At 35.3% G+C, this 21,170-nt stretch overlaps 1 protein-coding gene across 13 annotated transcripts in view; it reads right to left on the bottom strand.

Annotated features, from left to right (window-relative positions):
- ZNF518A (zinc finger protein 518A) overlaps positions 1-21,170 on the bottom strand; it is an 80,965-nt gene that overhangs the window by 18,881 nt on the left and 40,914 nt on the right. For 8 of the 13 annotated variants that reach the window (XM_072971696.1, XM_072971698.1, XM_072971700.1 and 5 more), the window contains 5 exons: positions 17,049-17,199; positions 15,972-16,062; positions 14,602-14,653; positions 13,942-14,065; positions 7,206-13,801 (listed from right to left, as the gene is read on the bottom strand). In XM_072971696.1, the coding sequence (XP_072827797.1) occupies positions 9,202-13,671 (4,470 nt within the window). In that variant the 5' untranslated portion in view covers positions 13,672-13,801; positions 13,942-14,065; positions 14,602-14,653; positions 15,972-16,062; positions 17,049-17,199 and the 3' untranslated portion in view covers positions 7,206-9,201. Of the gene's footprint in view, positions 1-7,205; positions 13,802-13,941; positions 14,066-14,601; positions 14,654-15,971; positions 16,063-17,048; positions 17,200-21,170 lie in introns of those variants that run through there. The other 5 variants (XR_012077523.1, XR_012077522.1, XR_012077524.1 and 2 more) reach the window with 4 other exon arrangements.

Here is a 21,170-nt window from a genome sequence, read left to right as displayed (position 1 = left end):
TCATAACTAGAACCATCGTTACAATGTTTAATAGAAGCAGAGAAAGTGGACATCCTTCCTCGTTCCTAATCTTAAAGGGAAAGTTGTCAGTCTCTCACCTTTAAGTTTGATGTTAGCAGTAGTCCTGAAAATAAAAACCACCATACCTGGTATCAGAGGGAAAAGAACAGTCCTGACTCACAGAGAATTGTAATTATTTGTTTTGACCACTCTGGTGACTTCTTGGAAGACTGGCTTTTGCCTGACATGAAGCTGGCCTAGAGCTACAGTTGCTACCTAGGGGCAGTGTTGAAAACATTAACAGACATATGTTTTAATTGCTGCTGCCTGAGGTGATAGATAAGCTTTGAAGCAAGCAACAGACTAACCAAAAAGCTAGGGAGAAAAGCCATAAGGGCTTTGTAAAGTTCCAACATACTCCTGGGAATCTGGAAGGCCACACACCCAGGGCTGTATACAACTTAGGAAAGACTTGAGAAAGCCCTAAGTTTTCATATCTGGCTGACCTGGAGCTCTGCTGAAGTCAGAATTGAAGGCTAAGGCAGGCTTATCACCAAAACACACACAAGGTCCCTTGGCAAACACTGGGAGACTTTTTCGTTTCCAGTGTTTAAATGTCCAATCATTGCCTGACCACAATACACCATGACTTTGGTGGCCACACATGAAAAAGAATACAGACTTTACAAAATTAGTTTAGAAAAGTTACTAGACAAACAACAACTACAACAAGCAGCAATGACAACAAAACCTGGAGGGTATGTGAGAGGAGGTGGAGAATCTGATTTCAGAACTGCCACATTATAATATTTTAAGTGTTCTAATTCATACGACATAATAAGAGAAAAACAAATAACCCAATCCAAAAATGAGCAGAAGACCTAAACAAGCAATTCTCCAAGGAGGAAATACAAAAGATCAATAGGCATATGAAAAAATGCTCAGTATCACTAATTATCAGAGAAATGCAAATCAAAACTACAATGAGGTATCACCTCACACCAATCAGAATGGCCATTATTTAAAAATCCACAAATGACAAATGCTGGAGAGGCTGTGGAGAAAAGGGAACTCTCCTACACTGCTGGTGGGAATGCAGTTTGGTGCAGCCACTGTGGAAAACAGTGTGGTGATTCCTCAAAAGACTAGGAATAGATTTACCATATGACCCAGGAATCCTGCTCCTGGGCATATATCCAGAAGGAACCCTACTTCAGAAAGACACCTGCACGCCAATGTTCATAGCAGCACTATTTACAATAGCCAAGACATGGAAACAGCCTAAATGTCCATCAACAGCTGACTGGATAAAGAAGATGTGGTATATTTATACAATGGAATACTATTCAGCCATAAAAATGACAACATAATGCCATTTGCAGCAACATGGAGGTCCCTGGAGAATGTCATTCTAAGTGAAGTAAGCCAGAAAGACAAAGAAAAATACCATATGAGATCATTCATATGTGGAATTAAAAAAAAAACATAAATACAAAACAGAAACAGACTCATAGACATAGAATACAAACTTGTGGTTGCCAAGGGGGCGGAGGGTAGGAAGGGACAGACAGGGATTTCAAAATTTGTAGAAACTGACAGGCATATATAGAATAAACAAGATTATACTGTATAGCACAGGGAAATATATGCAAGATCTTGTGGTAGCTCACAGCAAAAAAAAAAAATGTGACAACAAATATATGTATGTTCATGTATAACTAAAAATTGTGCTCTACACTGGAATTTGACACAACATTGTAAAATGACTATAACTCAATAAAAAAATTTAATGTCCTATTTACAAAAAAAATTACAAGGCATGCAAAGAAAGAGGAAAGCATTGCCCATACACAGAAAAAAGCAATCAATAGGAATCTTAAGAAAGGTCAGGTATTGGATTTTTCCAAAGATTTTAACTTAGCTATTTTAAGTATGTTCAAAGAGCTAAAGGAAACCATGTTTAAGGAATGAAAGAAAAGTAAGAGAATAATGCCTCAACCAGATAATATAAATAAATATAAATAAATAGATAGATGTTATGAAGAGAACTTTTAACTATAGAACTTTCAATTACAGAGCTGAAAAGTAAAATGACTGAAATTAAAATTTCACTAGAAGGAGAGATTTGAACAGTTAGAAGAAAGAATGTAAGAACTTAAAGATAAGTCAATTGACACTGTCCAGGTTGAGGAACAGAAAGACAAAATAATGAAGAGAAATAAACAGAGCCTCAGAGACCCATGGGACACTATCAAGCATAACAGCATATACAAAATATGAGTCTCAAAGGACAGAAGGGGGGGGAAGCGTCAGAAAGGATATTTGAGAAAATAATAAACAAAACTTCCCAAATTTGATGAAAAATATTAGTCTTCCAATTCAAAAAGCTTCAAGAAATTCAAGTAGGATAAACTTAAAGATATGCACACCAGACATATCATAATCAAACTGCTGAAAAACAGAGAATCTTGAAAGCAGCAAGAGAGAAGTGACTCATCACATACAAAGGGTCCTCAGTAAGATTTACAGCTGGTTTATCGTCAGAAACTATGTAAGCCAGATGGCAGGGAGATGATACAGTCAAAGTTATGCATAGAAAAAACTGCCAACCAAGAATTCTATATTCAGCAAAACTGTCCTTCAAAAAGGAAGGAAAAATTAAGACATTTTTCAGATAAACATTGCTAGAACTGTCTTACAAAAAAAAAGCCCTTCAGGTTTAAATAACACTGCATAGTATCTCAATTCCACACACACAAAAAAATACAGAACTGACACCAGCATAGGTGAATACAAAAGAAAAAAAATGTGCTTTTTATTTGTAACTCTTCCACCTTCTAAATTAAAAGACAAATGCATAAAGCAATAATTATAAATCTACATTTATGGGTACACAGTTTACAAAGATATAATCTGTGACAGTAACAGCATGGTGGTGGAGAAATGAAGCTGTATAGAGCAAAGTTTTTTATTGAAATTAAACTGATATTAATCCAAGCTAAATGAAACAGATCAGCTTTACAATCTAATAAAGATTGTATATATTTCTTTTTGTCTCTTATTTTTTCATTTGTGATTTTGGTGTCATATCTGAGGTGGCTTTGTCTAAACAATGGTCATAAATACTTACTTCTGTGCTTTTCTTCACCAAGTTTTACTGTTTTTGCTTACATTTAGATTTATAATCCATTTTGAGTTAATTTGTGGTATGTGGTATGAGGAAGGCAGTTTTCCCTCATTCTTTTTTCTCTCTGTGCTTCAGATTTCACGATCACGACCTTCAGGTTTACTGATTCTTCTGCCAGTTCAAATTTACCGTTGAGTCTCTCCAGTAAAATTTTCACTTTGGTTATTGTACTTTTCAACTCAAAAACTTCCATTTGGTCCTTTTTTTGTAATTACTATCTTTTTGTTTATGTTTTCTATTTGATGAGATGTTGTCAGCATATTTTAATTCTTTGTATCTGGTTTCCTTCAGATCTTTGAACATATTTATAACAGCTGCTTAACCTTTATCCTACATCTGCTATCCCTCAAAGGAAGTTTCTACTGCCTTCTTCCCTGGTGTGTCACACTTGACTGTTTGAGTCTCTCATAATTTTATTGAAAACTGGACATTTTAGGTAATATATTGTAGGATCTCTGCATATTCCTCCCCAACTCTGAACTTGTTTTTAGTTGACTTGGCTGAACTAATTCACCAAGTCTATTTTCCCCTCATAGTAAGCAGCCTCTGATGTCACTGCTTCCCCTCATTTTTATCTTTAAACCTGACTTCCTAGGTGTTGCTTTTAAGTCAGCACCATTTAGCGATCAGCCACTGATTGATCAGAGGTTGGGCTTAAGCCCCCTCAATCAGTGAGATTTACATCCTTTGCCATCAGAGCTGTGTGAGGCTTGGAGACTCTTTCACGGTTTAGGGAGTTTTCACGTTTTGCCCTACATTCAGTCAGGGTTGCTCCTATGTGGCTGCAGCCTTGAGCATGCACAGAATCTTTCTGATCACAAGAGATGTCTGGTTTCTCTCTCTCTTGTCTTTAAGCTTCTGGCTGGTATCTATGGTATCACCAGCAACTGTTAGCCTTCACTAATTGCTATATGATTGCTGTATTATTTTCAGCAATACTATGGAGTATAAATTGCTCCAGTATGTTCTAAAGTCAGGTCCTTTGTAACAGGTAATATTGTTAGGTCTTTGAAGCTCACTCCAACCCACCTCCATGCCTCTGTGCTATGGAGCAGGTTGTGGGGTGGGGAGGGCTGGGGAACTGGTTGTTCAGTGTCCTCTTGAATCCTCCCTGTAGAACAGCTGTGTTGGGGGTTGGGGGAAGGTATGTGAGGAGAATCTGCTGCCACCTCCCAGTATGATTCTTCTATAGCCCTGAACCAGGGAGAATGGGATGTGTCAGTGTTCACCAGCTGCTGAACATATATATAATGACTCTTCTGCACCAGACAGCTGGGAGAGATGTGGACTGCCACTTGGCTGCCAATCTAACCAAACCAGATAGGTTTCTTGCAACAGAGCTTTGTGGGAATGGAGGACTGCACTATTCTGTAACTGCTCTGCCCTGATTCTCCTTATATTGTAGAAACAGGGAGTGGGGCAATGGGTATCACTAACCAGCTGTTACCATCTATTCCATACAAGTCTTCTGTGGGCCACAGGCATGGAAATTGGGATCTACCAAAGAGGCGTATAGTTAATTTTATACCTAGAAACACTGTTATTTCTCCCAGTTAGGTTTTGTGGGTTTTCTTTTGGCAGCTTCACACAACTACTATTATGTTGTGGCTCTTATTATGAATTGGTCTTCTTTTATTGCTTCCCAAATGGTTACTGTCAAGTGTTCAGGAAAGGTAACTATTTCTCAGTGTACTCCTTTGGATTTTCAAGATACTGAAATAAAGTCACTTGCAAATAGTATTTTGGTCTCCCTTCAACTTTTCATTTTGCTTTCCTATCATTTTTACATTAGCAATAACTTACGAAATAACTGATGATAGCAAGCACCTGTCTCACTCCTTAATTGACAGAAGCAATCTGAGTTGCAACCTGAACATAATCTTCACTTTTGGTTGAATGACTCTAAAGTTAAGGAAGAATTGTTCTTTTAACATATTAAAAATGTCTTTACTGGAATGACTGTTTTTTAGTAAGTACATCCTTGGCATCAACTAAAATTATGATTTTCAAAAGTGATGTACAGTATCTTAACATTCTTCCTACATTACTCAAGTTTACACGGCCATAATTTATATTCACTTTTTAAAGAAAAACGATTCTTAAAGCTTGGGGCATTTATTAACAGACACCATTTTAGACAGAGAAACAGTCAAAAAATAATTCAAAGAAGACTATCAAACCATCTCTTCCAAGATACTGACTACTTCTTAACAATTATTAAGGGAAGCATACTTAAAGCAATGAACAGAAAAATCAACCAAGCTGACCCTATTTCAACTGTCCATTATAGGGAAATTCTCCTGCAAATACCACAGTCTTAACATCTCCCAGAAACTTCTAGATGAGATCCCCAAGGCACTTTGCTGAAAACAAGGATCACAGTAAATTGCTGAGGCAAGGAACAGAGCCACTACCCCAGCACAAATGAGACATACCTTAAGTAAGCAGATGTCAATGGTGAAAAGGAATCACTTATTAAAAAGAAAAAACCACAAGTGAGCTGCTTCAAATTAATACAATATTGTTTTCAGCTCGCCTCCATTTCCCCTCATCCAAAAGAATTCCTACTACTTTTTCTCACCAGTGATTTCAAATCACTAAAAGAACTAGTATCTATCTAACCTAGATGTAAATTCTCACAGCAATTCTGTTTAATCTCATTTTTAACCCCTCCATAAGTTGTATTACCCATAGCACACAAAAGACCTATCTACTTTAGCATTATTTTCATTACCTTTACATTTGTTCCACTTTTAAACAAATAGATCTTCATTGGTAAATTTTATATACACACACACACACACACACACACACACAAGTACTTTAGTTTTTTACACAACTTGTATACAGCTAGTGTACAACACACACACACACACACACAAACTGTATCAAACTTCTGTCTTTAATAAAATTTCCACTCTAAGAACATTCCTTTGAGAGAAAGCAAGGGTTGGTAAACCATATGGTGGGACCCAATTAGGCCCACTGTCCTTTTTTTCACACTCATTCATTGTTGTCTATGGCTGCTTCCGCACGATGACAGTTAACTACTCGTGACAGAGACTAAATAGCCTACAAAGCCTAAGTTACATACCTGATCCTTTACTGAAATACCTCACTGACCCCTTAACAAAAGTATTTTTCATAAAAAAAACTATTACATTTCAATCTGTGCTGAATGCTTAGATAGGGTAAGAAGGTAAACTCTTTGAAAATTAAATTATTATTTTAAATGAGTGACAAATAATGAGGCCCATTTCAATGAAGATGGAAAAATAGAAAAAAATGAAACAAATTCCTGACCTAGAAGCTGTATTGCAAAAATACAACTAACTCTTCCAGTTGTAATAAGAACCACAAACTAATGAATATATTTTGGAAAGCCATCTTTAGCTCAGTTTCAGCCAGGAGGAAAGAAAAGATAAGAGGGTTTTATTTTTGGATTTTCTGCTTTGGCAATAAAGAGGCTCCAAGCAGGTTTGCCTCCTTCAGAATAGCCTAAGTTTAAAAAAAAAAAAAAAAAAAAAAAAAAAAAAAAAAAACCTCATAAAAGGTACCAACCACACAGAGTATCTGGGGCATGAAGCTTTTTAAATAGCTTTTAAGACCTTAAGGCAAAAAGTATGTATCTCAACATCAGATTTTTTTTAACAGTATGGCTATTCTAAAATGTATTTTTGTAGTGCTGCAAACATTGGCAAGATAGCTCCTTCGCTCTCTTTATTCACAGAAGGTGATGTATCATACTAGAGCTAACCATAACAACAGAGCATTTCAGCTTTATTGCAGTTATGAAGAACATAAGCCTCTCTATGGCTTTCCTTACCAGAACAGTAAAATCACAGTAAATGTCACCCTTCTCAAACAAAACTTCAAAATTTCACCTATAATTGGGGGGGGGGGGAAATCCATTTTATTTTGCATTGTTCTCTAGCATTAAAAAAAGAAACTTTGAAATTTAAATACTTCCCATTAGAATAAAAGTTCCATTTGATTCTAGCACAGTAAAAAAAATTACTGGGTAAACACAAACAAGATAAATTTAATAGAGGAAAATGTTCATTACAGAAATTAACAATGTTTACCATTCTTTAAACAACCATATACATTATTAATATATACTGTGTATTTCCAATCAACTCCATTCTTAGGCTCAATTTAAGAAACATAATTGTAACAGATTTTATACAAAAAAATACTTCACTTCTAGGAAAGTAGACAAACTGCACAAAAACAGTACATGTATAATGTGCATAGCAAGATAGCTTTAAGCATCTATGTATGGCTTTCTTTAAAATAAAACTATTGGGGAAATGGGCCCATTTGGGACCTACTGTTACAGTTGACATATGTAAACTGTTTCACATCATTTAGGCACTTGCTAACAATAGTGTTCAATCCCTGAAAACTGAATTTACCCCAAAAAAATTGTACATCTGAAATAAAAAACAAAAAAATAACATGGGTAAAGTCTTATATATTCCTTTTAAATTAAAGAACAAGTTTTATTAGTGCATGCACAGAACTAAATTGAAAGAAAATAAATTTTTATGTCAAAAATTTTCTGTGCAAAATTTACATAACAAACTGAACGGTACAAAAATATGTACAAGTTTAAATTCTTTGTTATATACAGAAAAGAAGCCCTGAAGTTTTCAATCAATGAAAATGTTGTAACACCTGTAGTAACAATGTAACAAAAATTATATAGTATGTAATTTTTTACTACAAGAATTCCATTATCCAATGATCCAACAAAATTTGATCCAAACTTACAAAGTGAAAAGTTTAAATTGATGATGCTGTTGTCATGAAAATAACTATTTTAAAACCCTACCTGTTGGGTACGTCCCTTTGGAATCTGTCCTGAAGTTTTATGCTCTGCCACTGAGTCCACTATTAATGCTCCTTCATTTTCAACTGCAAACAATCAGTAAATAACCTGCTTTGGGTTGTCAGTCATTTTGAAAAGTTGCTAACAAAAATGGTTTATACCAATGTGGACATGTTTAGACATTAATAATAAAACACAAAAGTATGACTTGCTTTGCTAATCTTGCTTCAAAATAGTTTCTGAGGAATAATTTTTAACTTTCAAGAAAAGCCATTCCCTTGAAAGTGCTTCTATGTTTCACTCTTTAAAGGGATAGCAACCAAGGGAAAAATATGGCCATTTTGTTTATGGGGACAATTTAAATCAAATAAAACATATTTCTGTGCAAGGGAATCACTGGAGAATATAATAAAATTCAGAAAAATGTTCAAGTTATTTAATTGGAGTTCAAACTAGACCAGGAGGGTTTAATTCTTCTCTCAAGGCAACCCATCTACTTCAATGCTTGACACAGCCATTTAGAAAAGAAAATCACCTTGGAAGGGTGTTCCCATCACTGACATGGGACACAGCTTACAAGGAAGAAAGACCTACTTGTCAAAAACTCTTATCAAGCATCATATGAGGTGTAACTGTAGTTGAGTTAAATGTACTCTCAAAGGAGCCTGATTACCTTCAAAAGAACTATTATTTTGCAGATGTACATGACTTCTTTATCCACGCTCTCTTAGTGTATCTTCACACATGATGAGAAACTCCTTCAGCCCCATGGTGAAAGAGCTCTCACCATCTTTAGAGGAGCTATACTTATCAGAGTCATAAGGCTGGTGGAAGAAGAGAGGGAATGTGGCTGTCAGCCATTACCCTCTACTAAGAGTCACTAAAGAACTAAACTGGGAAAACTGTTCTATCAAAATTCTCTTTGGCCCTAACTTCCCAAGAACACATTTAAAATATTAAATCAAGGTACATCTGTGCTGATTAGATACTTTCAAAACTTACATGTGCACTGATAGCATTTTCAAATACCACACTAAAACTCTCTCTTCCGTGGAAACAGAGCCAACTTTTAAACGTTTCAGGTACTGTATTAAAGTAAAAAATGTCTGCATTAGCTTTCAACCCACTGTTTTATTCTAAGGTAATTTTACTTTCCTTTTCACTGGTTAAGTACAGTAAATTATTCTAACATATTCCAATCACGAGTAGCTTCCATTAAATGTCTCTGCCCATGACCTGCCCAAGCATCCTGATTGTCAAATACTCTGCCACAAAACCAACAGTTAAACTTAGCCTTTAGAACATTTTCAGAGGTAGTTTTCACAATCTGGTAATTGTTTTTGCTCGTCTTTTTCAGTGTTAATTTTAGCACAAATCTTTCTTTCACAGAGCTAACCGGCTTAAATGTTTTGTGCCTCTTGGAAAAATCATCGTAACTTGTTTTAGAAGGGTTACAACAAACTGGTTTCAATAAAGCATCAATAGTTCTTTTTGACAATGAAACCTTGAGTACGCGTCCATTAAATTTAGCAATAGTTTTCATTACATTTACTACTTCTGGCGCATCTGCATCAGGATGATTCAGAACTACAACTGGTTGGTTTCTCCTAGGACATTTCACAAGCTGGTTGGAACTAAAGGGGAAAAGCCGCAAAGTTCTGACTGAATCTTTTGAAAGCCTAGGTCTGCTAAACCCAAATGATTCATGGACATCTTCAGGCTTTGCTTTTTCTTTACACTTTCTATGTAATGCTTTTTTTCTTGGAGGTTCTTGGTAACTATCCCTACACTTTCGTTTACAGCTTCTGTTTCTAGACACAAAGGCAATTTCAGAATCTTTACTTCTTACTTGAGTTTTTATTCTTGATAACTTTTTTTTCGAAGTCTTTTTCCTACTGAAGCCTCTCTCAATTGTACAATTTGTTTTACACCTTAATACCCTGGCCTCTGAATGGTCAGTGATACGTATTGGTTCCTCAGAAGATTCTGGGCATGTTGCAGTGGAAGTTATCACGATTTCATTTGCTGGCATCATATCATCTAGTAAGAAGGGTAAGGCATCTCTAGCAGACTCTGGCTCTTTCTGCTCTCCTCCTGCGGTCTTATTAGATGGTACATTGTCTTTCTGCAATGAGGATGCAGAGTTACTTACTGACAGGTTATTAGCAGCAGTCACATTTAAAACAGGGTTAAAAATTTTCAGCAAAATTTTTTGTGGTGTTCCTTCAGGTTTCTTTGGCTGTATATTTTTATAATAAGCACTATTTTGGACTAATTTAGGCTTAAGCAGATCAGTCTTATTTGGCATCACACACTTTAAAAAAACAGCTTGTTTGCCATCAGGCAAAAGGGTGTAAAGAGGTGGTTTCGGAAAAATCTTGTTCTGCTGTTTTACTGAATCCGAGATATTCAACTTAGTGCCCTGATGCTCAGGTATTACATTAGGAGTAGGAACAGCTTTTACCGAAGAACCTGCTGGCGTTTTAATAATGTAAGGGCCTTTTAATGACAAAGTATTTTCTGAGCTACTTTTTACGCTCAAACAGCTGCCAATGCTGGAACAAAGTGCAGGTGTCAGACAATTACCGTTTGGTTCTACTTTTAAAAAAGGTGTTCTGCAAGGATCCTTAGTCGTGGTTCCAGAAGCCTGAGCACTCTCAGTTTTGACAGCTGAAACACCTTCAAGTTTCCCATTACTAAATGTTAGAATCATCCCAGGTTTCTTGTTTAGAAGAAGAGAGGCAGGGACACCTTGTGTGTTAACCAATGGAAGTGGTCTTCCTGAAACATGTAATCCAGGCTTGTTAGCAATGTGCAATGGTACAAAAAAGCCTTTTGGAGTCTGAACAAATATAGCCTTTTTGGGTTCTGAATTTAGAGGTGGACTCTGCACATATAAAGAACCCAAATTTTGTGTAGTGGCTCGTAGTTTGTCTTTTACAAGCTGCTGTGTTATTATTGCATCTGACTGAGTCTTAAGTAATGTACCAAAGCCAGAAATTCTAGGAGTCTTCTCTGAATCTCTCACATCTTGTGACATTGACAACATTTGTTTTTCTTTTCCACTGTGTTTTAAATTCAGATCATTTGTAGGCACATTAATCCCCATACTACCAGATGGAATCGGAAAGAAGCCTTGTACTTTCAAGTCTTTTGAAGATTCAACTATTTTGTCTTCTCCCTCATGCTTCTGAAATGACTGGTCACAATGAAGTGGAAAGCCTTTATCTGGAGTGTTACCAGAGTCTTGTTTTACATCAGGTTTCGCTTTTAATACTTCTTGAAGTAACTGGTTTACTTCAGGTGGCAGAAATTCTGATGCCTGTTGGCTCTGGAGAGAGAAAACAGATGTGATTCTAGGCATCATAGGTGACTCAATACTAGAAAACTCACCCCACTTATGTTTTTCAGTCATGCTCTCTAAATTTTGATTTTCATTAGTGAATAGGTTCTGTCCATCAATGTTTTGTCCTTTTTCTAAAACACACTGTTCTTCAATTTCTGCTTGTGTTTTTAAAGTTCCATCTTTATTATTTAAAAGACTAATAGATGCCAACAGGCTATCTGGATTTGAGCTCTCCTTCCTCACTAGCGATAAAACCGATTCACTTATTGGTTGTTGAGTAATGGTCTTGCTTGATGAAGATTCTCTTGGAGGATTTTCACACATTGCTGTTCCTGAAAACCTACGACGTTTATTAGAATTATTCACTTTTGAGTAATTATGAAAAGGTAATGATCCTTGGTTGGAAGAGTCAACAGGTAACTCAGAGTTGACATAATTAATACAATAATTATGCATATCTCCGCTGTTGTAAGCATTTGGTTTGGTAGTACAGGTGCCTTTATCTGGACTTTCAATGGCAGTACCTGTTATTTCAGGGTGACACTGAGTAATGTGACTTCCCCATAAGTCAACATTATCTCTTGTTTCCACTTTTGTGGTCAAACTCACTGATGGTGTAATCAATTCTGATGTTGTTGGCAAAGAAGATACACTTTTTTCATCATCCACTGTTTGAAGCAAATTATCTGTTTGAGATAGCAAAGGCATTTCTTTTTCTGAAGTTCCTTTCCCTGAAATTATAGGAGATGAACATAAAAATGGAGTAGTTGCTTTCATGTAAATCGTGTCATTTAACTCCGTTGTTACTCCTGTCAAAAACGCAGTGGTGTCCAAAGTCTGAGGCTGTAAATTTGCAGTGCTGTCCCTTGCAGCACCTGACTGTGAGCTTGGGGAATACAAATTCTGTTTATTGGTAGGTAACAACTTTATCACAATATGTTGTTTTCCATCCACCATCTTGAAGCCCATAAACTTAGCACTGTAGTTAGCAGGAATTGTTATTCTATTATTTTTCACCATTAACACTGTAGGTCCTTGCACAGCAGTCTTTAAGAACCCTGAAGTAGAATTTGATCCCTCTTCGGCTCTGTTACATTGCCCAGGAGACAGAAGAGTTGGCTTTTCTGACTCTGACTCAGCAGGTTTATCGTTATTCTCACAGTATAGTGTTTCACTCTTTTCATTATCTAAATGTTCTTGAACAAGATGGCTCTGGTCTTCAGATTTAGCCTGTGTTTTGTTCACCTTTTTAAGCACTTGAGTGTTTTTTTCTATACTTCTGTCACTTCCATTGTTGATTCTCTTACGTTTCCAGAATGTCTTCCTTGATGCACCTATTTTGTATCTTTTCAGTATTAGCTTAAGTCCTGCTGAAGTCTTTGCCATCCTTTTTTCATATATGTCTTTTTCCAGTTTTTCTTTTGCATATAAATGTTCTTTGTGCAAAGTTATAACATGTCTTACAAGGTACTCTCTCCTGATAGCACCATAGCTACAATATTGACAAGTGAAGGGAAATGTTCCAGAGTGAATATGAAGGTGCTTCTGAAGGTCTCCTTTGGTTAAACAGATATAATGGCATTTATCACATTTATAAAGGATTTCATTATGTCTGTGAAGGTGCTGGACAAATGTGCCAACATCCTGGGTGGAGAACTCACATTTTTCACACTGAAAACTACCATTTACACAATGTGTGGATGAAAAATGCTTTGTCAAGTCTAATAAAGTATATAAATTCTCATTGTTACAAATGCCACATTTTACTAAAGTGATTCTATGAGTTCGTCTGTGTTGTTTAAATACCTGGAAGTCATTTGCTGAAAAACTGCACATTTCACAAGGATATGAAGGTAATTCACCGTGGTGCCACATTTGAAAGTGTTTCTGCAAATCATTTGGGCTATATCGAGTGCTATCTCGGCATTTTAAACAGTTGAAATTCAGTATTTTTGCAGACATTTTTATACCCTCTTCTTCAACTCTCTCAGACTTATGGAGCAATATACATTCATCTACACAGCTTACAGTCTTTAAATTGACAGATTTTCTTGCAGTCTGCGGTTTACACTGAAATAATTTTCTGTATTTGTCAACGTCATGTTTCAATAGAATTTCATTTGGAATATTTATCTTCGGCAAAATAATTTTCACATTTTTTAGTTCATAATGAAAACTACTTTCTGAAATTTTTGGTTTAAGTACTGATCTGAGAGTATCAACTATTTCATTTTTCATATCACAATCTTTTTTTAAAGTAGTTTGGTTTTCATCAAAAAATAAATGCTGCTGTTCAGATGGCATGATTTAACCAAAAAAAAAATCCCAATTTCTTTTTTTCTGAAAACACTTGAAGTTACTTGTAATTTAAACAGGAAACAATACTGTGTCGTGACATCTTCAAAATAGCAGGATTTTTCACACATTAACTCGCCTAAAATCAAACAAAGAACAAACATTTTCAACACAGAAGTACCAGTAAATTTCATATTTTAAGTTCATTTGACACAAAGGAAGAATGCTGATCATATAAAAGATATAAAAGAACTGTTAAGTATTTTAAGAAGAGCTTACCAAGAAGCAATGGTTTGAAGTAGAAGTAACACTAATCTGGATCTCAGGAAATACAAGGTTTACTTTTAGCTCTGCTGTGTGACGCTGGGCAAGCTTCAACTTCTCTGCACCTCAGTTTCCTCATCTAAGGAAAACCACAACTGGATAAGCACCTTTAAGCGCTAAGATTTTTATATCAAACCGATACTATAGTTTTTAAACAGGATTTTAAAACTCTTAACAAGAGAGCCCTATAAACTTAAGTTCCACTTACAGACACGGTTCCAATTATATACATGTGCCATTAACTTTCTCAATTGCTAGTTGACCTTGTGTCTATTACCTTGTGAGAAAGTCAACAGACCTCTCTGCAGATTCCTACTTCCTTAGTGCATCAGGGATAATCTGCTTAAAACAAAAGGTTCATTCATCTAACAACAACAAAAAGACACTGTCTGCTCGCTCACGTTAGCAACACTAACTGGTAAGAACGGAAGAAACTCAAAGGAGTAGCACATATCCCTGGGGTGCTCCTAGTCTATCTACTACCATTCTGGTTCCCTACCTTTTTGGCTATTTGGCTTTTTTGTTGCTAGAACTTAGACAGATGTTAGCAAGGAAAGCCCTTAGCAGATCAGAATGTACAGTTTACTATCTGCCTCCAATAGTTCAAACACTTACTGGTTTGTGTTACTCTAGACAAGTTTCAGTCTCTGTGTCTTAGTTTCTTCATCTATAAAGTGAAAAAAAAAATTAGTACTTCTCCTACCTCTTTCACAGGGTTGTTGTGAGGATTAAATGACAAACATGTGTAACAGCATCCTGTACAGCACTATGTAAGCTGTAGCTACCACCATTACTGTATGCGATTACCACATATGAGACATTATGATTCAAAGCACAGAGGAATAGAAAACAGGACAGTAAAATGTGACAATTCATTGCTGAGAATGGAATCTGAGTACTGAAGGTTCAGTAGTAAAAATATCAAGCAGTATATTAGAAGAATCACATTTTCTTACTTTCATGGTCTTAAACAGTATATGACTAATAGATATAATTAGGTTAAGCTTAGAAAAAGAATAAAGTGTTGATTACATTAAGCTTCATCCATAATGTCTATTCAAAAGTCTCTAAATTTCAATTAATCTAAGTAACTAGGAACTTCACTGTTTAAAAAGTCCTTTACTAAGGGAATATAACTAAAAGTTAAATTATTTTACATCACTATTAAGAGGCCCTTTGAATATTTCTCAAACTTAAAACTTTTGGTTAGGTCTAAAAAACACCTTCTATACTTTTCAAACATATATGTGCTAACCTGATAATGAATTTATTAGAAGACTTCCAGTTTACTGAAATTTTTTTAATATACCATGCCTAATACAGTAAAAACAAATTAAATTTTTTACTATATCATTTAAAGCCAAATGTAAAAATTTCTTCAAAAGTAAGAAAAACAATAAATGGCTAGAAAAAAGCTCAATGATTCCTGGTGGACACTCCACACCAACTGAGAAGACTCTCTACAGAGCATCACATTCTCAACAGTGAAAAGCATCATAATCACCTGGAGCTTTCGCCATACCAGAACCTGGGGTTAGGGCTCAAACATGTGAAACTTTTTAAGCACATCGAGTAATGGTTCTTTTGCATTTGCCAGGATACCATATTGCAGTCATTCTGGACTACCCATACCCAAGCTCTTCTATTACTACATATGATCAAGAGGAGACTGTATCATAGGTTTCATCACAAAAGGCAAGCTGCTTCTTATAGTAATAATACATGTGTCCAAAAATATGTGTAATGCTAAAAGATGACAGATTTTGATAATATTTCTAAATATCAACAATTTCATATCAAAATATCTATACAATTTAAAACTTTTTTGCAAGAAAACACATATGCTGAAGTCTGACGATCAGCATGATTTAAATAACTCAATCAACCTAATACCAAAACAAACAAACAAACAAAAAAAACTACTATAAATATGATTGATGCATTTTGATGAGTACTGGGGAGAAATTCAAAACCATGGTCCCTACCTTTAATTGCAGCTTGCAATCTAAAGGAAGAGGCAGGACATATACATTAATACAGTGTTTATTCAGTTGACCATCCAGCAACCTCAAGCTTCTGGTATACAAAAAAAACAGAAAAAAATTAAGTCGGATGCATGGCAGCCAAAACAGATGCCACAAAGTTTACCCATTAAAGTGCACACCATTTCCTCACAGGCAAAACAAAGCTGAAAAAAGAGACCACCTTATTAAGAAATCCACTTAGCTTTTACTTACGTTTGATAACTGCTAAGTAATTTATGTTGAATGTTATTATTTTTTATATTTAGCGTATGATGTGTATATGACAGTATCAAGAAAGTTTGTGTATTTTAGGTATCTGAGGGGTTACCTGCCCTCACATTTTAAGTTTGGAGAATCTCTTTTGTCTTCAGCTATGTTCAACCTACTTTATGTGGCAGCAATCAGATTCATGGTAGCAAATTATACTAGGGTTGCCACCTATGGGGAAAAATGTATTGTATATTGTAAACAGCTCAGATAATGTTAAAAAAAGGAAAGAAATTTTATTATAACTTTAATCTTCCAAACCTATTAGCTAATCCTCTTTTCACTACAGACCAGTCTCTACTTCTTACCAATAACGATTACTGATTTTAAATCTCCTATTTAAATTACTACCTCCTATCTATGTATTATTACCTCAATAAGACTTGACCACCATCTCCTCAAGCCTTAAAATAATACTATTTGTTTAAGGTATGACTGGCCCTTTAAAGTAACCAGAAAAGTTTGCTGCATCAAGAAGGCAACTTTAGTCATTTGATTTTCTCCCTCTCCCAACTGCCCAGTAAACACAAACCAAAATATGTAATTTAGAAAATCCTACAAAATGGCAAGAAACATAATTCAATGCACATGCCATAATGTGTTTAGAGAGAAATAGTCCAGAGAGAGAAGTGTGAAAACAAATGCTGGCCCAGTCCCAAGCACCACTTTTAAAGAAGGGACATTCATTCAACCAATATTCAATGAATGTATTATCTACCATGCCCTGATTAAGGAAGTAGCAATTCCACCCACTCCCTCCTCTGAACATACCTTGGGAGAGAAGTAAGGGCTTGACAGGAAGATTGTGTGAAGAAGCCCTTTGGGGTGACAGAAGGCTTGGGCTGAGGTATGGGAAGAGAACGAATCCAGAGCTTTGAGCTGGGTCCAGAGACCAGACAGAGTTGGGGGTTGCTAGCACCAGCTGTTAGGAGAGAAGTAAAGAGGAAAAGTTATTTCTGAACAGAGATACATCTTTCTATATCCATGGCTATCTTCTGTTTTAGAATTCTGTCCTTTCTCCACATAAGTAAACTATTATCTCTAAGCTATCACATTAATGTTCCCCAATCCATCTAACCAAAACAACTGAGAAAATTTGGGTTTATTCTCTAAGAATACATCTCAACTCCCAATGCCATCAAAAAGGATAAGCATGCAAAAACATCAGTGGATGCAGCAGCTCAAAAAAGGAAAAATGATCTGAACACTCAGAGAAGCCTTTTGCCCATTCTCCCATCCAGCAGTGAAAAACAGTAGCTACAATGAAAGTTACTGCAGGGGGAAAAAAAGAAAACTTAAAAAAAAAATCAATAATTATTGGAAATCTCAGTAAGATCTCAGCTAATATACTGAGAAAAAAGAACATACTGATGTGAAAGAGAGAACAAAGTAAATGGAGGGAGAAATAATGACTTTGAAAACAAGAGAAAAAATTACATTGAGTTGTTTTTTATTAAAGGCTTGAATTTTCAAAATCAAAGACTCTCCAAATGCCAGGCAAGATTACTAGTGGGAGAGCATAAAACTCAACATCCATAACTTATCCCAGTAAAACCTTTGAGTTTAAAAGATAAAAATGAAATGCTACCCAGAAAGGGTGGAGAGGGACCTACCTAAAAAGATACACACAAAACTAACTTTAATCGGACATCAACATTAAGTAGACATTTCACTCACAATTCTAAATGCTACAAGACAATGAAATAACATAGAGTTCTGAGGGAGAATAACCCAGGAATTAATTCTACACCCAGGAAAACTCTCATATATGAGGGGAAAAACACAATTTTAGTATGCAACGATTCAGAGAATATATTACATACGTACTCTAGAAAAAAGTTTTAAGTAAATACTTCAGTAGAAACCAAATTTCTGTAAGAAAAATGAACTAAAAAGAGAAATGTGATATAAAAGAAACAGCTGTCAACAATAAAATCTACAAAAGAGATGTGAATATTTTGTAAACACAGTTATTAAGAAAGCAGAAAAGACTTGAGGAGAGAAACATCTGCAAAGTGACAAACTGTAAGCAGCCCTTAAAGAAAAATTAACAATGGAAAACAGAAGAGGCGACAATGGCAACAAAATTCTAGATGCTGGAGAGCAGATAAGTAAGTAGTAAAATGACCTTGTAGACCCAAGAAAACAATCCCAGGCAGACAGTGGGGAAAACCAGGAACTAACCCATTTTACACTCTGAATCTTCAAAAGACTTAGGAACTGGCAGCACCAAGTAATTCTGAAATGGGAGGAAAGGAGGAAGAGGCTAAAATAAAGAGAAATTTGGAGAAAGCTACTTGAGTTTTGGTTAGATGCTAAGATTCCTTTCCCCACCCCATCGTGCTAAGTGACTGCTGTTCCCTCACCACAGCAGAAGTCTGGACCCTTATTCTCTGCAGCAAGTAAAACAGAATCCCAGAAATAGAGGATACCAGACACAGCTGAGAGGATGGGTACAATACAGAAAGCTAGAGGATTAAACGACCACATACGTAAGAGACACGAACCATCCCCTCACCCCCCTATATCCCCCTTCTAGGTTGGCTCCTAGGCTAAAACGGTGCTACTAAAAATGTGGTCTGCTGATAGTCCATTAACTATGTCCATGCCACCATCCATGACAAGATATGTTCAGAAAATGACAGTAGGCATTTAGAAACTATAACAGCAACTTTACAGTGCTAAGTTTATGTCTGCTGAATCTAACAATAAAATTTGGACTTGGGTTTTATATGCCTTCTTTTTAAAATTTCATTTTCTAGTAATAAAAACATTATGATATACTAATTATAGAAACACAGGTTGACATAACCTTCACAAAGAACAGTTTGCAGTTATTATACTGTTGCATAAATTATTTATTATAACTATTGTAATCATTTGCATAAAATAATATAAACATAAACATAAATATAATCATACCTATATCTACATATAAGCCTGGGGGAAAAGTACATAACTTCTGATTCGCTTCTAGAAATCTATCCTAAAGGTAACAATCAGAGATGTTCACAGGAGCATTGTTTACAAAATTACAAAATTAAAAATAACTAGAGGTCCACCAATAAATAAATTATGGTATTTCTATCCAATAGAATATTATTCAATTTTTAAAACAATATTGTAAAGCCACATTTATTAATAAGAAGATATCTAAGACACAGTAAGTGGTGAAAAAAACAAAACAAACAGTAGACATATTAGGATTTAATTTGTTTAACTATTGATAAATGGATAGAGAATAGATGGACAAACTGACACATGGACCCATACAAATTTTCAGTAAAAAGTCAAGAATACACACATAAAAATGTTTATATTACTGGTTATCCTTAGGTCAGTGTTTCTTAAAGTGTTGTCCTTGGATTACTAGGGCTTCCACACTGGCATACTTTCTTATCATAGCACAAGCAAACAGCTTACATATGGACGTAGCAAGAATGACAACCTCTTTGTCCCTAGACCACATCATTATGAAACTTTATCAAAAAGTGGCCTAAAGCCATGAAACTTGAAATTCTCAAACAAAGCAAGTAACTTTGTGGTAAACCAACTGAGTTTTTCCTGAACAAACTCAAAATAGTAAACTTGAGCCAGTACAAAATTGATGAATGTAGACACTAACGGTGCAATTAAACAAAACAGGTATCATGCAACGCTGCACTCCTCTTACCAACACACAGGTACCCAATCACACCACCACAGAAAAGACTAACAGCTACAAAGCTAATGGCAAACACAGTACTCAGAGAATGAAGAACTGCACTTTAGGTGTCACTATACTTTATAAATTCACGCTATAAAGAGAAAATTTTTGTTTATTTAACAATTTATTTGAGAGTCATGAGGTTACCTAAGAAGTAAGTAAAGGGAGCTGGCATCACCAGAACAGCAGTTAAGTGTGCATTGTTGTTATGCAAATAAAAAGTTACATGTATTTTATACACAAAACAAGTGGCATTCAACTAATAATATGATTCCCAATCTTGGTATATTGATAAAAGAAAGTAAAAATTGTAACACCAATCTAAATTTGATTTTTTTCCTATATACTATACAAAGAAATAAATAGTTAAGTTTATATTGAACTACACTTGCATTACGTAAGCATATTATTCTTTAATAAAGTACTGGCTTTCATCTGACAAAATTTTATTTAGAATTTTCTTTTTTGATGCTATCATTAACAATTTTGGTACTGGTATTATGAAGAATTTATAAATGAATCGGGTGTCTTCCATCATTTCATCTGCTCTGGAATAAGTCACTAAACATGAGACTTGGCTGCTCTTGAAAATTACATAGACTGTGAAAACACACTATATGGGCCTGGTACCTCTTTAGATTTTTAGACAGTACAATCTTTGCAAGTTCTTCTACGGTTTCTGGGATCTTTAAGTTTTCTACTGCTTGAGTAACTTTTGGCAATTTATGCTTTCCTTGAAAATAATCAATTTCCTTCACATTTTCTTAGTATACTCCCATAAACCTTACTTTTAACAATCTATCTTACAGAAATAAAAGCACAAAATATAGATGTATAATCAGTATCACTTAAATGTCTATGAATAGGAAAATGATAAATTACAGAATACCCACATGAAAATATAAAGAGGTATACATATTGAATTGACTTAGAAAGATATTGTGATTTTTTTTTAGTTTTCAAAAAAAGAAGTTGCAGATTAAGGCATGTAACACATTTTTAAATTAGCAGGGAAGATCCTCATTTTTATGTCGGAAGCAACAATCCCATGAGTACATGTTTGTACAAACATAGACTTAGTAAACAATCTTATGGTTACTGGGGGCAAAGGGAGTGGGAAGGGGTAAGTTGGGAGTTCAAGATTTGTAAATATTAACTATATATAAAAACAGATAAATTTCTTCTGC

Source organism: Vicugna pacos, chromosome 11 (assembly GCF_048564905.1).
Source record: "Vicugna pacos chromosome 11, VicPac4, whole genome shotgun sequence".
Classification (NCBI taxonomy): Eukaryota; Metazoa; Chordata; class Mammalia; order Artiodactyla; family Camelidae; genus Vicugna; species Vicugna pacos.
The sequence above is the reverse complement of the archived record's forward strand: the minus strand, read 5'-3'. Positions and strand labels throughout refer to the sequence as shown.